The sequence below is a fragment of the Protomyctophum bolini genome (genome assembly GCF_963924005.1).
Source record: "Protomyctophum bolini genome assembly, chromosome: 12".
In the NCBI taxonomy this organism is placed as follows: domain Eukaryota; kingdom Metazoa; phylum Chordata; class Actinopteri; order Myctophiformes; family Myctophidae; genus Protomyctophum; species Protomyctophum bolini.
The window spans coordinates 36,240,885-36,257,592 of record NC_137873.1 but is presented as its reverse complement, the minus strand read 5'-3'; the positions used below and the strand labels follow the sequence as shown (position 1 = coordinate 36,257,592).

Below are 16,708 nucleotides of genomic sequence, written 5' to 3'. Positions count from 1 at the left end.
AATGTTACCACATTGGTACCCCTGAGTCGTTTTAAAACCTTGGTGAGCATTACAGATCCCCACAATGTGTAACTGTTTTTAGATCGTTTTGAAATTTGTCTTAGCTTCTATTTGTAACCAATGTTATTCATATGTATACTTTTTGTTTTCCTTTTCCTGATCTTCTGATGTATTGTGATGTTTTTTATATGATTTTGTATTACTCAACGACACTGAAAATGAGTTTAATTACTCAGTATAATTTCGAGAATAATTAGAAGTTGAATTAATGAATGACTGCACTGCTGCAACCACATTTCTAGAACCTAACCTAACCCCAACCTTAACCGCTAAAACCTAACGTTGAAACATAGGCTCGCACACAGAATTCTAAAGATAGACCTTTTATTTGGCACACATTTCTGTGTTTTTACATTGGGATGGCCTTTAGCATTACCTCCTTCCCTGAAATAGCTACAGGACATAAACTGTAACTACTGTATACAGGGAACAGTCTTGATTTCGTCGACTACAACTATGACAGAAAATGTTCGTCAACTACCTTTTTTCACTGACGAAAACTAAATGAAATCTCAGCTATGATGACTAAAACTAAATATATTGATAATTTTGTCAACAAATACTAGACTAAAATGTTAGGAAGGGACTAGTGGACAAGTCATTTTACACTTGGTTGCATGCTGAAAATAGCAGATCTACAAGCTAAGCTTGTAGATCGGCTATTTTCACCAAGAGTAGAATCTGTTATTATGATGATGACGGCATCAAGGCCCGCCAAAATACATTTTAGTCGACTAACTCAACTGTAGACTGTCGACTAAAACTAGACTAACACTAAAACATTCATTGACTAAAATGTGACTAAAACTAAATGAAAACGATTCAAAAGACTGTGACTAAAACTAAAATCAAAATCAAAACCAACACTGACAGGGAATCAGGCTCCGTTTCCTAAAAACTAGTCCTAATCCTATAACTCTAAAACTAACATAAACCTAAAACCTAAGCATGAACCCCAAGTACTGTCCGTATAACCCTGAAGCTTAAAGTGCAGTTCTCCAGCTGTGCAGTTTCCCCAACCATGGAAGACAATGTGTGACTCAAAAAAGTGCCTCAATTCGGCAATAGTGAAAAGGCAGAAAATGAGAAATTTAGTTTTTTCCCTATCAACACAGTTGTTGAAGGAGGTTTTAATTCCAACAGATAGTTGATTTAGAGGTATTAAATGGTTACATTTATATGGCTGTTTATTTTTCTGTAACTTTACCTGTGTTTTTGGGGACGGCGGAGAGATGCAGGCTCCGAGATTTATATACGGTTTCGATTGGTATTTTGGAATGCATTGTCCTCTAGTTTCACGCTGAGCCGCCCAGAAGTACAGTACAGTACAGTACAGTACAGTACAGCGTGCTTGAAAACACTAAACAGCATTCTTCAACTTGTTTATGAACAATTAACACACCACAGTGGACGATAATTATCAGAAACACACAAATAGATAGCCCTGAATGACCACAATAGGTCTGTAACCTACTGTAGGTCTTGAGAGTGTTCAAATGGAACCAAATGGGGTCCATTTGGTTCCATTTGAACACGCTAAGCGGGTCTCAATTCAAATGAAACATTTTGAGAACCGCTAGTACTAGTTGGACTACTAATGTCATAATAAATAATTGTCATACTGTACATATACTGAAGCAAACCTGGAGACTTAACATTCAGTAAGTGGGCGTTATGACCAAAATAAGAACATAATGGTGTGTAAAAGAGACAATATAAAATGTGTCACGGACAAGACCAAGTCTTAGCCACGGACACATTTTGTCCATGTACAGACATGTCGGTGAGCCCTGCTTATGCTCATTTGTTTTTGGCATAAGATTTCGATTTTCGTTTTAGTCTCGTCAATAGTTTTCATTTAGTTTTAGTCACATTTTAGTCACCTGCAATGATTTAGTGTTAGTCTACTTTTAGTCGACTAAATATCATAAGATGTTAGTCGAAAATACATGTTAGTCGACAAAATCAACTGTAGATTTAGTGACTAAATCTACAGTTGATTTAGTCGACTAACATGTATCTAGGTGGGCCTCGATGCCGTCGTAATGATAGAACTGCTATTTTCAGCATGCAACCAATTGTAAAATGACTTATAGTGAATCTTATAGTCCACTAGTCCCTTCCTGACATTTTAGTCTAGTTTTTATTTGTTATTAGTATATTAGTCTTAGTCACCATAGCATAGTTTTCATTTAGTTTCCAAAACTTCGTCTTAGTCGACAAATCCAACACTGCTTATATGACTAACTCTAATAGAAATAGAATATATATATTATATTATTTCTGTTTACTGTACATGCTTTGCTTACCCTTGGTCCAATTCTACCAATCAAACCCGGAAGTCCAGTGTTTCCGCGAGAACCCTGAAATAATCCAAAACGTATTGATTTATTCGAGTTGAAAATGAATAGGAAATTAATTTAGTAGGGAAATTGTTTTTTTTGCCATAATATTGTTGACATCACATACCTCAACTCCTTCTGGTCCAAATAAACCAGGTACTCCTGGAAAACCCTGGAGGCAAAACCACAGCCATAGACGTTTTAGATTGGATGGAACGTGTGTGTGTGTGTGTGTGTGTGTGTGTGTGTGTGTGTGTGTGACTCCATCAAGGCCTGTAGTACTTGCCCTAGCCCCGACGAGCTTGCAGTTGCAGGCATATGCAAAGGCTCAACTTATGTAACTTAAATAGCACGTTATGTAGACTTAGATAGCATTTTATGCAGACTTATAGCATTCTATGTAGACAGTACTAGAATAGCATTTCATGTAGACATAGCACTTTATAGTATAGATGTATATAGCTTCATTATATAGATATTACACTGTTACATTCTTAGTTTACGCATGTTTCATGATGACTACTTTTTATGTATGCAATGTATTGCCATGCTTTTTTGTTCTTGTTTAATGTAAATTAAAAAGGTCTGGATTAAGAGCGTCTGCTAAAATGCCTAAATTGTAATTGTAAATTGTGTGTGTGTGTGTGTGTGTGTGTGTAGCACATTTCTCACCCGACTCGCAACTGGCCCAGGCGTTCCATTATCTCCTTTAATTCCTGGAAAATATCCTGCACCCCCCTGTAGATAGAAATACATCTGCCTCTTACTCTATCAGCGTCTCTCGTACGTACAAATGCACACAGACACACGCAGTCGTGCACACACACACACACACACACACACACACACACACACAAAGGCTGTCCCCAAACATTCAAGGTTCGAATGTTCGCTCCATAGGGTTGGCACTCGAATCTTAATTAATGGGTTTGAACCATTCGTTTTTTTATTTAAATCTTTTTTTTAAATAAATGTGTTTTTTTCCCCCCCTTTTTTATTAACTCAAAAATATATCTCGGCGAGAATGTGATATGAGCCTGTCAAAAAAAGTAAGTTTCTAGTGCATTCCTGTCAGAAGTTATGTCTATCTCCTTGTCCTGTCCCTCTCCAAAATCCCCTGTGCACATTCATTTGGTGATAGGCCTGCAGCCAATCAGCCAATCAGCAACACACAGACAAGCACTATCGCAAAACTCTCTCTCTCTCTCTCTCTCTCCCTCTCTCTCCACCGAAAGTGCTATATACTTCTCCAGTACAGCAGTGCAGAACCGAGAGAGTGACACGTTCTTTTGGATGTAAACTGCGCAGACGAGAGAGATTGATAAAGAGCGGGGGAGACGCGCTGTGCGCTCTGATCGAGACGGTTCTTTTTTAAATTAGTTAGAAACAAATGGTTCGGATGTTCGCTCGAAAATTCCTGCCGAAGTTCGAGTCCTAAAAAAAGGGCTAGGGTACAGCCTTCCTTAACACACACACACACACACACACACACACACACACACACACACACTATTTAGTCATTGAAACTCACGTGCGTGCCCTTTGGACCACAAATTCCAGGAAGACCCCGGTCACCCTGAAGAAAGATGTGGTAAATACAAACAAGATAAGTGCCAGCATTAAATTAGATTGGGCATGTGTTACTGTTACGTTAGTGCTAATAATAATAATCACAAACACAAATGCTTGTCTCTCGCATGTAGACGAATCCACAGAGGGGAGCCATATAGCTGAGGCGATACATTGAGCTTGACACTAACGCATTGATTGCCTACACCTGGCCTACGTCTACAGGGCACCAGTGTTGTTTTTGTCGACTAATACTATGACGAAAAATGTCCGTCGACTTCCTTTTTTCACTGACGAAAACTAAATAGAAGCTAAATGAAAACTAAGCTGTGCTGACAAAAACTAAGACTAAATATATCGACAATTTCATCAAGAAATAAAAACTAGACTAAAACGTTAGGAAAGGACTAGTGGGCAAGAGATCCAGTACGAGTCATTGGTTGCATGCTGAAAATAGCCGATCTACAAGGTCACAACGTGTCGCAGCGCGACGCGTTGTGAGCTTGTAGATCGGCTATTTTCAGCAAGTGTAAAATCAGCCATTACGACAGCATCAAGGCCCGCCAAAATACATTTTAGTCGACAAACTCAACTGTAGATTTAGTCGACTAAAATCGCATCGACTAAAACTAGACTAACGCTAAAACATTCCATTGTGACAAAAATGTGAAAACTATTCAAGACTAAAACTAAAATCTAATTTTGATGCCAAAACAGTACACAACGCCTCGCTGGATGATGCCATAACCAAACAGTAATAATGCATACAATCATATTATGAACACAACATCCCACTTTCCATAAAGACAACTTCTTCCGTGGCAAAACTCAAAATGCTGTACTGTGGGCAAAACACAGTGCATTCCTGTTTGCAGCAGGTATAACTTAACACGCCTGTTTTGAATCAACAGCAATACAGCATGATTGATTATGTTTATCAGCAGGTGAAGAATTACACGAGCTGGCAAACAATTTACCAAAAGGCTCATAATGATATACAAATTTACTTTCTCTGTCACGTCCACACACACACACACACACACACACACACACACACACACACACACACACACACACACACACACACACACACACACACACACACACGACGATCCATTCCATCACACCTCTGACACAACATCAATACTGTACCAGACGTCAGGATAATGCCTCATCAACACATTCAACTTAAATAGCGGATAATCTACTTGTAGATCGGCTCCAAGCATCAATCAGGCTTAATGTGCGATCGATAAGGTCACAGCAATATGGAAGAAGAGATTCACCTTGGAACCTTTGGGAGGGAGAACGTCTGGAGGAAACTGCACTGACTCTAGGGGTCCCGGGAGCCCAGGGGGGCCAGGGGGGCCCTGTTCACCCTAAAACCAACACATCAAGTAATACTTGATTCATAACGCACATTTAAAACAACCGAGATTGACCAAAGTGCTGTATACAGTATGTAGGATAATAAAAAATCTAAAATATAAGCATACTATATAATCATTATTGCACAGTGTCAATATAAGCACAACACAGCTATATGTGCAAAATTAAAGGATGGACAGTGATGCAAGGAGGAAGCATGTGATCCCACTATGGACGCCACAGCCCCGTGCAGAAATACAGTATAGTGTGAATTATGTACTGGTTAACATCCAAAAGGTCTCTTACGTCATCACCCACATCACCAGCCAATGATCTTCCATGATCACCCTGAAAAACAATTAACATTTTTTTTACCTTTCACAGAATAGTGGACTTGATATCAAAAGATGTCATCTTACATTTGCAGGTCATGCCATACTGTATAAGCATTCTACCGTGGAACCAAGCGTGTTTAGCCGGTGTAATGATGATTAATTTTTCTCATAACATTTTACAGTACAGGTAACACCTTTGATCATGTCATTGTTGTTAATGAAAACCATAGGGAGGTGTTCGTTCTCGAGGTCGGCAGTCGAGTTAGCAGTGGTGGAAAAAGTATTAAATTGTTTGAAGAGGGCTAACTTACTGGTGGTCCTCGCCAGCCGGGGGATCCATCCCTACCCTAAAACAAAATGTAGGTAGATTGCAGTCACAACACACGCACGCACGCACGCGCGCGCACACGCACACGCACGCGCGCACTCGAATAATGACAAAGGTGACTCACAAGAACAATGTTGGTGTAACTGAGATTCAATGAATATATTTGTTTTACATGCACACATCTCAACTATGTACAGTATTTGTCAGGCAGGGAGCGCAGGCCAGGTAGGGCACATCGTCAATCAACACTTGTTGTGCGCTAAGAGCTAACGTTCACGCTCCGTTTACGTTTTAAGTTTGAGAGGACAGACAGGCCTGAACTGAGAATTAATTCAAAATGTTTTTTTTTTTACCTAAGACGGACTGGTCGATCACGTATGTGACCAGATTTGACTGAGAGCCTCCCATCGCACAACCTCCTCCTTTTCACCAGAGGAGAAAGGAGGAAGTTTTTTATCCAAAATGAGTTAATAGCACAGGCAGATAATAACTAGAGCATGTCTGAAATAAGTGTAAATATGAAATAAATGCTTAAACATGTAGCTAGGTGTTATGTTAGAGTAGGTTCACTTCTGTGGACTCAGTCCACAGAAGTGAACCTTTCAAGCCTGTTTTCTGCAAGACATTACTCTATAAGCCATATCTCCAAAAACTGGTGGGTCAAACTGAACAACCAATATGTCAATTTGAAGCTATGATTCCCTGCTTTCATAATGACATGAAAAAACGAAAATTGAAAAAAAAAAATCCAATGGCAGTCCCTCAGTCAAATTTGGCCACATATGGACATACCGTATATAGGCACAGTACTAGTGTATGAACACGTATTCCTTATTGCCACATGGCCAAACAATCAGTCCCTGTAGTGGGTATAATCTATCTTTAGCATAATATCAGTTTTTCAATGCCGGGCCCAGAGACCACCCGGGGGTCCAAATGGACACTTATGGGTCACTGTAACTCCGAGAGTGTACAAATGGGTCCGTTTGGTTCATTTATTTTAACACTTTTACACTAAGAATTTCACAGTATAGATCGGGGTCCACAACAATTGCATCAAACGTGAGCCTCAGAGTATTATATAGTAAGAGAGTGGCGACACTAGCGTTGACTCCCATTGTTAACAATGGAATGCGGAAGTGCTCATTCTATCTCAATGGGATAGTTCCAGCCATAGGAGCAATGTTTGAAACTATAGCCCATAGGCAGTAGCGTGTCGCTACTCTCCTACTCTCTGGTGAGTCTGACGGTCCGTGGCCGAATGCATATCAAACTGGTGGTCCTTTAAATCCAACAGGTAGAGACTCACTGAATGTACGTATAGTATGTGACAGAAGTTAACAATGCATAGCTTTTCTCACCGGAGTCCCAATCTCAGAGGGCCCAATGTCACCCTTACGCCCAATCTGTCCGGGAGCTCCCTGTGTGAAGAAAACAGAAAAGATAAACCAATTTTAACACAAGGTTTAAACAGGTGTAAAAAAACAAACACAAATTGTATGTGGTACGCAGATTTTCTTTAACATAAGATATTCGCACTTGCGGAATCTATAGAGAAATCATGGGTCACACGGACAAAGAAAACATATGTGACGCATATTTATTTAAGTTTTGATTTTGTTTTAACCAAATATTTTGTGTAGTTTCTGTGCGTGAAGCAAATGATAATTCATTATTTAATTAATTAATTAGTTTATTCATTCATTCATTCACAACATCCCAGGCATCCTCGTAGCAGATTGAAAACAACGATTTAATCACTATTAAAATGACAATGCAATCTATTTCCCCCCAAAACATGAGAGCTGGAAAACGCACCGTTACTCCAGGTGTTCCAGGGATCCCAGGTTTTCCCTGTTTAAAGAGGGGAAAAAAATTAAACAGTAAAATACTGTACAACAGTGGTTTTCAACCAGTGGTCCTTGAGGGGGTTTCAGCTAAATGGATGGAGTTGGTAACCACATGGACTTTTATAGAACTTTTAACTCTTGAGAGAGTAAAATGAGGGTATCTTTTGGTTTAATTTTAGTCTACACAATTAGAGAATGTAGAATAATTGTTATTTGCCTGGTATCTCTCCTAATGGTATACCACACCAACAACACCAATAAACTTACAGTACAGCATGGAATTATGGAAATCTTATGCTATACGATAACAACATATTGTGGGTCTGAGAGGCTAAGGGCTCTTATTATTATTAACATTTTTGAATACCGGTAGTTAAAATGGCCAGTCTACAAGCTCACAACGTGTCAATGTAGATTGGCTAGTTGAACTATTAAAAAATGTTTTTCAAAATAGTTTTTAAAAAAAAGGCAAAGAAGTTTAGAGATAAGGGGTTTAGCTGTGACGAAAATGGAGCCCGGCTAAATGTCATCAAACGGAATAAATAATGGACCTTGATGTGAAAAGGGTTGAAAACGGCTGCTGTATAACTATGCAAAAAACTGTACAGTATTCTTCTTCATACAGTACAGTATGGTGCATCATGCAGTCAGTGTCTGAGTGGAAGTGTGCACATGGACCTCATACATATTAAACTCTACTCTACTCTACCAGTGTTGTTACAACTAAAAACTATGACTCGTTGACTACCTTTTTTCACTGATATAATTATATTATATTATATTGACAATTTCGTCAACAAATAAAAACTAGACTAAAATGTTAGGAAGGGACTAGTGGACAAGAGATCCAGTATAAGTCGTTTTACACTTGGTTGCATTCTGAAAATAGCAGATCTACAAGGTCACAACGCGTCGCAGCTTGTAGATCTGCTATTTTCAGCAAGTGCAGAATCAGCCATTACGGCGGCAGCAAGCAATACAAAATGTAGTCGACTAAAATCGTATGATATTTAGTCGACTAAAACTAGACTAACACAAAAACAGTCCAGGTGACTAAAATGTGACTAAAACTAAATGAAAACTATTCAGAAGGAGGGTTCCGGTTTCCGGTTTGAGAGGATGACAGCTTGAGGAAAGTTCGCTCGGTCAAAAGATATAATATCGGCCCCAAAGTCAACTAAAATATCAAGAAGTCAAGTTATATTTACTCATAAGAAGGGGCGAGGATGGTGTTGAAAGAAAGGAAAAAGAAAGCAAGGGAGAGTACGCATGCCGGCGGCGATAACGAAGCACAGCAACCTGAAGCTAACAATGATGCTACCGCTAGCACTTCGGCAACGCAGCAACCAGTGGACATCACCGTGGGATCTCCGGCCGCGGTGGCTAGCGGCGCTTGCCCCCCCTCACCCTGCTCCGACCAAGAGGAGGAGGTAAATCTGGCTATAATTCTGAGGGAACTGCGCGGTTTCAGGCAAGAAAATAAGAAACAGATGCAAGACCTGAAAGGGGAAATAGCTAAAACAAACGCGAGGGTGGACCAGGCCGAAGCTAGGATCGTAGGCAGTGAGGAAAGGCTACAGAACGTGGAAGAGATACTAGCAGAGATGCTAACGATCCAGGAGGCTCTCCAAACTAAGATAACTGATTTACAGGGACGGTCCAGGAGGGACAACGTGAGAATATACGGGGTAGCAGAGGGGACAGAGGGGACAGCAAGGTCCCTTATCCCCTTTGTGGCAAAGATGCTAAGAGAGAATCTGAATATCCCCCCAACGACGCCATTACAGATACAAAGAGCGCACCGCGCCATGGCTCCGCTGCCCCCAAATGGTGCCCAACCCAGATCGATCGTGGTAAAGTTCCTGAGCTACACCATGAAAGAAGAAGTGATTAAGCAGACCTGGGAGAAGAAGGGCTTTACATGGCTAAACTGTAAAATCAGCCTGGACCATGATTATGCACCCGAAATATTGGCCAAAAGAAAGGAGTATGCTGAGGCACGGAGAGCTCTGAAAACAAAAGACACACGGTTCCAGACGCTGTTTCCTGCACGACTAAGAGTCCACCACGCCGATGGGACGAAGACATATGCTACAGTGGAAGAGGCGACGGCAGACCTGGCGAGGCGTGGACTGGCGGTTGCAGTGATCAAGAAACCAACAACGCTCTGGGAGAGGATCAGGAGAGGTGCGTGGCAGACGGCAGGGGGAGCGCGCCCACCGCGGGCCAGCGGGGTTCCAGGATACATAGAGAGGCTGCAAGTATTCAGACGTGAAGACACAGACTAATCTTCCTTTGTTTTTCTTTCCAAAGGGATAAAAAAAAGGGGGGGGGGGGGGGTGTACCGATGCAATTGAAATGACAAGTGTGTGTGTGTGTGTGTGTGTGTGGGGGTATGTGGGAATGAGTGTGGGGGGGAGCCAAAACACCAAAAATATATCACTGAAATTTAACCGATAACATGGGGGGATGAGTGACGTGTGTGTGTGTGTGTGTGTGTGTGTGTGTGTGTGTGTGTGTCCGGGGCACTAATATATCACTGAAATCAAACTGATAATCTGGGGGAATGAAGGAATGGGTTTCAACACACTGTCTTGAAATTAAGTGGGACTAAATATGTGGAATGTCATATCACTGAAAGCTAGTTGATAAAATAGGGGGGGGGGGGGGGGGGTGGGTTATATTCTAATAGACACAACATTGCTGCATTTGTTCTGATACGACCGAGACAAACTACTATGCAAGATCTTTCTTTCATAGCTGTCATCAGGGTGGATAAGGGCCCTCTAGCACAAGCAGGGAGAGGTTTTCCCTTTATTAGGAGAATGGGCAGTGGAAGGGTTCCACTGCTGGAACTCAGGTTTACAATGTTTTTTGACCAAGTACGGTATTATTATTTTGTGTGTATTTTGACTGTTTTTTCTTTCCTTATGCTGAGGGTTTTTTGTTTATTTAAGGAGAGAGGAGGGGTGTTGACCGTTGCACATAATAACAGATATGCAGGTTGAGCCGGTGAAAATAATTTCTTTCAATGTAAATGGGGTTTTGAATCCTATTAAAAGGTCTAAGATACTAGCTAAATTAAGGAGGGAAAAGGCACAGATCGCTCTCCTTCAGGAGACACACATGAATCAATCTGAGCACGAAAAATTAAAAAAGATGGGTTTTAGACATGTGTTTTCATCATCTAATATTCCAAGCCATAGGAGAGGGGTTGCAACCCTCATCTCAGCCTCAGTTAACTACGAACATATTTCAGAAACCAGGGATGACGAGGGAAGGTTTATCAAGATTACAGGAAAAATAGAGGGTTCATTGATAACAATAATAAATGTATACATCCCACCGGGAAGCGAATGGGCTCTATACAGACGTATTTTTGATTTAATGGTTAATTCTCAGGGGGTGGTCCTGTCGGGGGGTGACTTCAACATACGGTTAACTAAAAAAGACTCCTCAGGCACAGCAAATCAGAACAACCCCATTAGTAGGAAGGTGAACTCACTAATGGTGGAACTGGGTATTATTGACGTGTGGAGAGAACTGCACCCTAGCAATAGAGAGTACACTCACTACTCATGCCCACATTCTGTATATGCTAGGCTAGATTATTTTTTCATGTTCAGCTCAGACAGATTCAAGATAAGGAACTGCAACATTGCAACAATTGACCTGTCAGACCATAGTCCAGTTAATCTGTCCCTGCTCCTGGAGAGGAAAGCTAGAAAAACCCTCTGGAGACTAAATTCATACATATTAAATGATCCGACTACATTGACAAAGATTAAAAAAGATATTAAAGAATATCTAGAGCTGAACACCTCGGAGGAGGTTTCACCTGCAATATTGTGGGACGCATTAAAGGCTGTAATGAGGGGGAAAATCATTTCTCTAACCTCGTATCAAAAAAAACTCAAGAGGCAAAAGCTGCTGGAACTAGAAAATAAATTAAAACAGCTGCAGGTGGCTGACAGTAATGTTGCAGGTTCCAACTTGAAACAGGAAATCAGGAAAACGCAGGGGGAAATTAATGACATCTATACACAAGAAACTCACAAAAAGCTTCTTTTCCTAAGACAGAGATACTATGAGACGGGTGGTAGATCAGCTAAATATCTGGCTTATAAACTGCGTAAACAACAAGAAGAAAACACAATTTATAAAATACGAAATCCTGTGTCCCGGGATATCGAAAACAAAGCAGAAAAAATCCAAGAGTGTTTTGAAACTTTCTACAGAGAACTATATTCTCAACCCCAAGCAGCAGATGAAACCCAGATAGATTCTTTTTTGAACTCCCTGGATTTACCAGTCCTTACTGACCCACAAAATGTAAATTTGATAAAACCAATTACAAGCGGAGAAGTGGACTCAGCCATTTCCAGGCTAAAAGCAGGGAAGTCCCCGGGTTCAGACGGTTTTAACACAGAATGGTATAAAACGTTGAGAGCGGAGTTGTCACCATTGTTGCTCAATACTTTCAATGGGATCCTGCGGGGAGGCGATGCCCCGCCCTCGTGGAAGGAGGCCATTATCTCAGTCATTCCAAAAGAGGGAAAAGATAAACTAGAATGTGACAATTATCGACCGATAAGTGTTTTAAATTTAGACTATAAACTTTTCACCTCTATTATGGCCCGGAGGCTGGAGAACACTTTGTCCTCCATCATAAGTTTGGACCAGGCAGGGTTTTTGTGCGGCCGGCAAACCTCAGACAATATTAGGAGGTCACTACACATCTTAAGTCAAACTACTGAGGACAAATCCAAAGCAATCCTAGTAGCCCTGGATTCAAGAAAAGCCTTTGATTCCGTAAGGTGGACCTTCCTTTACAAAGTAATGGCGAAATTTGGTTTTGATGAAACATTTATAAAAGTTATTCAGACCCTATACGACAAACCTACAGCTCGTATCAAGATTAATGGAGATTTGTCTGATGCTTTCGTTTTGAAACGTGGTTCGAGGCAGGGGTGCGCAATCTCGCCTCTCCTCTTCGACTTATTTATTGAACCCCTAGGCCAATTAATAAGACAGAGTGAAGCCGTCAAAGGCATAAGTATGGGGGGTATCGAACACAAGGCTGCCATGTTCGCAGATGATGTCCTCGTGTACTTAGGGGGGGACCCTGAGAGGTCATTTAACGAACTGATGTCACTACTAACAGGTTATGGTGAACTATCCGGTTATAAGCTCAATACTTCTAAAACACAGGTCATGGCTCTAAACTTTAATGCCCCAAGGGGACTGAGGGAAAAATATGATTTGAAATGGGACAACGAAGAAATCAAATACTTGGGAATAAATGTGACGAAAGATCCTTCAAAGTTAAGGCAAGCTAATTATGGTCCCATATCGATGAAAATTAAATCTGATTTACATAGATGGAACCTAATCCCCTTCCTAAGCCTAAACTCAAGAATAAGTTCAGTCAAGATGAACATTCTTCCCCGCTTACTTTACATCTTTAGAAATCTCCCAGTAGAAGTGGACGATAAACAATTCAGAGAATGGGACAAATGGATTTCTAGGTTCATTTGGCAAGGGAAGAAACCAAGAATTAAATATAGCACCCTACAACTGAGAAAGGACAAAGGGGGCATGGCTCTTCCCTGTTTAAGAAATTACTATTATGCAGCCCAGATAACTCCTCTGTTATACTGGAGTAACAGGGGGTATAAAGCGAGATGGAAGGAGTTGGAGCTTGGTCTAGTTGCTGACTTCCCTCTGCAGGCTGCAATAGGGGACAGGGGTTTGGCGGACCGATTAGAGAGGATCAATAACCCATGGATAAACCATACGTTAAATGTGTGGCAAAAGGTTGTGAGGTCATGTGGTTTAAAAAAAATGTTGAAACTTTTCAGATGGTGTGCCTTCGACACAGACTTTGTCCCAAATAGAGGCGACATTAGATTTAAGTCATGGATAGAGAAAGGAATCACAACTTACATGTCATTTATGCAAAGAACTGAAATTGATAGTTTCAGATCAATACAAGTCAAACATGATCTGGAACAGGCTGACTTTTACAGATACCTCCAGGTGCGGCACTATATCAATCAAGAATGCAAATTCAAAGAGTTTTCTGCAGTTGAATCAGAATTCTTTTTCATATTAAAGTCAGCTCTCACAGTGGAGCCAAGTAAGTCCATCTCTGAGTTATATGGCGCCATTTCAGATGCTAAGAATGAAAGCACGTTGTACATCAAAGAGAGATGGGAGAGGGACGCAGGAGTTGAACTCTCAGAGGAAGTATGGGGAGGGATCTGGGAGTTCCAGTCTACCTCAACTTGTTCTATGGACTGGAGAGAGCACTGTTGGAAAAATATTATTAGATATTTTAAGACCCCATACCAGGAAAAATACAAAGGGGACGATAGGCTGTGCTGGAGGCAGTGTGGGGCAAAGAAAGCCAACCACTTCCACATTTTCTGGGGGTGCCCCAAATTGGGGGTGTTTTGGAACAATATTCACAAATCACTGTGCTCAGTATTTAATACTCCAATACCTTTCAACTTCACAACCATGTACCTGGGCCACATTGAATGTCTTAACCAGTCGAGATACACAAAGCTACTGCAGATTCTCTTGGCAGCCAGCAAAAAGTCAATAACAAGAAGATGGCTATCCCCAATCACACCCACAATGGACGATTGGCATGGAATAGTCCTAGACATCTTCAAAATGGAAAAATTAACATACATGTTAAGAACTAGATTAGACAATTTCTACCAAATTTGGAACAACTGGATTGTGCATATTGCCCCCCTGAGAGCGGACTTCGTGTAATCTCACTGGTTCATTGCCTGCTGTTTGATTGTATAAATATAAAATGTATAAGACACCTCTCCTCCTCTCGTGGTCGAAGACCAAAGCTATATTGTTTTTGCCCCCCTCAGCATAAATGTATATACTTTAGTTGTTGTTGTTTTTTGTTTCTTATGTCTTTTTCCGCCCACTCTTTCTTTTTTTCTTTGTCCTCCTGAAATGTACCACCTGAAGTATTACTGACGTGCCTGTCTCTGTTTGAGTGTGGACTCGATGTCTTATATAGGAAAAAGGACTATACTATACAGAGACATTGGAGATGTTGCCACATGGAGGGGGGATGAGGGAGGGAAGAGGGGTGGGGAAAAAAAAGAAAAGAAGAAAATCTTGGGAACTGCTCTTATATCGTTTGTAGAAATGCTATATGTACAATTATACTGCACTTTCCGAATAAAACAAATATTATAAAAAAAAAAAAAGAAAACTATTCAGAAGACTATGACAAAAACTAAATTCGAAATTTGCTGCCAAGAACTCTACTCTACTCTATAAAGTCACCCAAGTTCAATCATGGGGAATGCCTATAGTACCACACAAAAACAGTTAATGGCGATCATATGTTATGAAGAAGGCTAATCCTCAGACAGAGCTCGGCATACATGTTTTGTTGCATTATGTTAACATTATTTATATCTAGTGAACAGTGCACTGCTTTAGACTGTAGCAATGCATTCAGGAGCTTTCTTTTTTTCCTATTCTTTCTCGTTTATCTCAATAAATGAGAAACTGTATCTGAGCCAGTCTTGTATCATTTATTTTGGAGTCTGGATTGCCGCTTGTTCCACTTCGGTGGTATTTTCGGTTTAACCCAAACCATAATTGTCTCCACCAGGCCGGAGGCATGGGGAGAGAGTATGTTTTGCACTCCGTCCGTGTGTGAGTGTGTGTGTGTGTGTGTGTGTGTGTGTGTGTGTGTGTGTGTGTGTGTGTGGCCTATTATAGCGCCACCAGGAGGCCACAACCTGACCTGCCCTGGTGGACACCTGTGCACCGAAGGGCACTTCATGTAATTATTGCTCTTAAACCCAACAAAGTGTCAGAAACTCACAGGAAGGCCGGGCGAGGCCGAGTCGTACAAAGGCTCTCCTTTTATTCCTTTGGGTCCAGGCGATCCCTGACAAAGACAAAATACAATACTGACATCACACAATAATGTTCATTCATTTGTATATGTCTAACATACCGTACTGCTCTACCGCGCGGACTGGACAAAATTAAGATGTATTCAATAATACAAAGTCACTACTGTCGCTACTTTAACCCATTTTGGGGCGGGAACCCCTTTCGGTGTTTTAAACATTATGTTATAATTTAGCTAGTTAAAAATAGCAGATCTACAAGCTCATAGCGCGCCACTGCGCTACGAGCTTGTAGGTCTGCTATTTTTTGAAAAATCGTAAAAATGTGGCGCAATTCTTTGAATATATATTCTTTCAAAGTGAATGTTTTTAACTCAGGTCTAAATGGGTTAATGAAAAAAGAAAGTAGGAAGAAGTGTGCACAAATGTACACAGAATGGGTATGTGTGCACACACCCTAAGAGTTAAATGAACAGTGTCCTCCTTCAATACTCACTCGGGGTCCAAAGCGTCCCTCCACGCGTCCAGGGCTGCCAGGTCCCCCCGCTCGTCCCCGAGTACCGTTACATCCGTCCAGTCCTGTCAGCCCGGGTTCACCCCCTGCTCCTGGGTGGCCCTGGGTGACATTTAGTTTTATTATGAGTGGCATATTGTTACAGTTCTAGAGTGATATTATCATAGCTATGAGTGTCATTGTTACAGGCATGAGTGGTAGGTATGGTTTAGGCCAGGGCTTTAAGCAACTAGTCGACTATTCAACTAGTCGACTAGTAAATCCACTAGTCGACCTTGTTGGTACTGATTTCTTTTAGGCCTCAAGATCAGGTACATTATAGTTATAGTCACCAATGTACACAGTTTTGAAATGTACGAATATTTATTTCAAAAAAAGTGAAAAATGACTAGAAGTGAATGCCCTAGTATGGTTTGGTAGGAGAAGGTGGACGGATAA

General features: G+C 41.0%; 1 protein-coding gene across 1 annotated transcript in view; it reads right to left on the bottom strand.

Annotated features, from left to right (window-relative positions):
• Nucleotides 1-16,708, bottom strand: part of LOC308326250 (uncharacterized protein) — a gene marked incomplete at its 5' end in the record, with an annotated part of 69,805 nt that overhangs the window by 34,331 nt on the left and 18,766 nt on the right. The window contains 4 exons of the mRNA XM_080779057.1: nucleotides 7,364-7,423; nucleotides 7,542-7,550; nucleotides 15,726-15,791; nucleotides 16,253-16,372. Of these exons, the coding sequence (XP_080635183.1) occupies nucleotides 7,364-7,423; nucleotides 7,542-7,550; nucleotides 15,726-15,791; nucleotides 16,253-16,372 (255 nt within the window). The remainder of the gene's footprint in view (nucleotides 1-7,363; nucleotides 7,424-7,541; nucleotides 7,551-15,725; nucleotides 15,792-16,252; nucleotides 16,373-16,708) is intronic.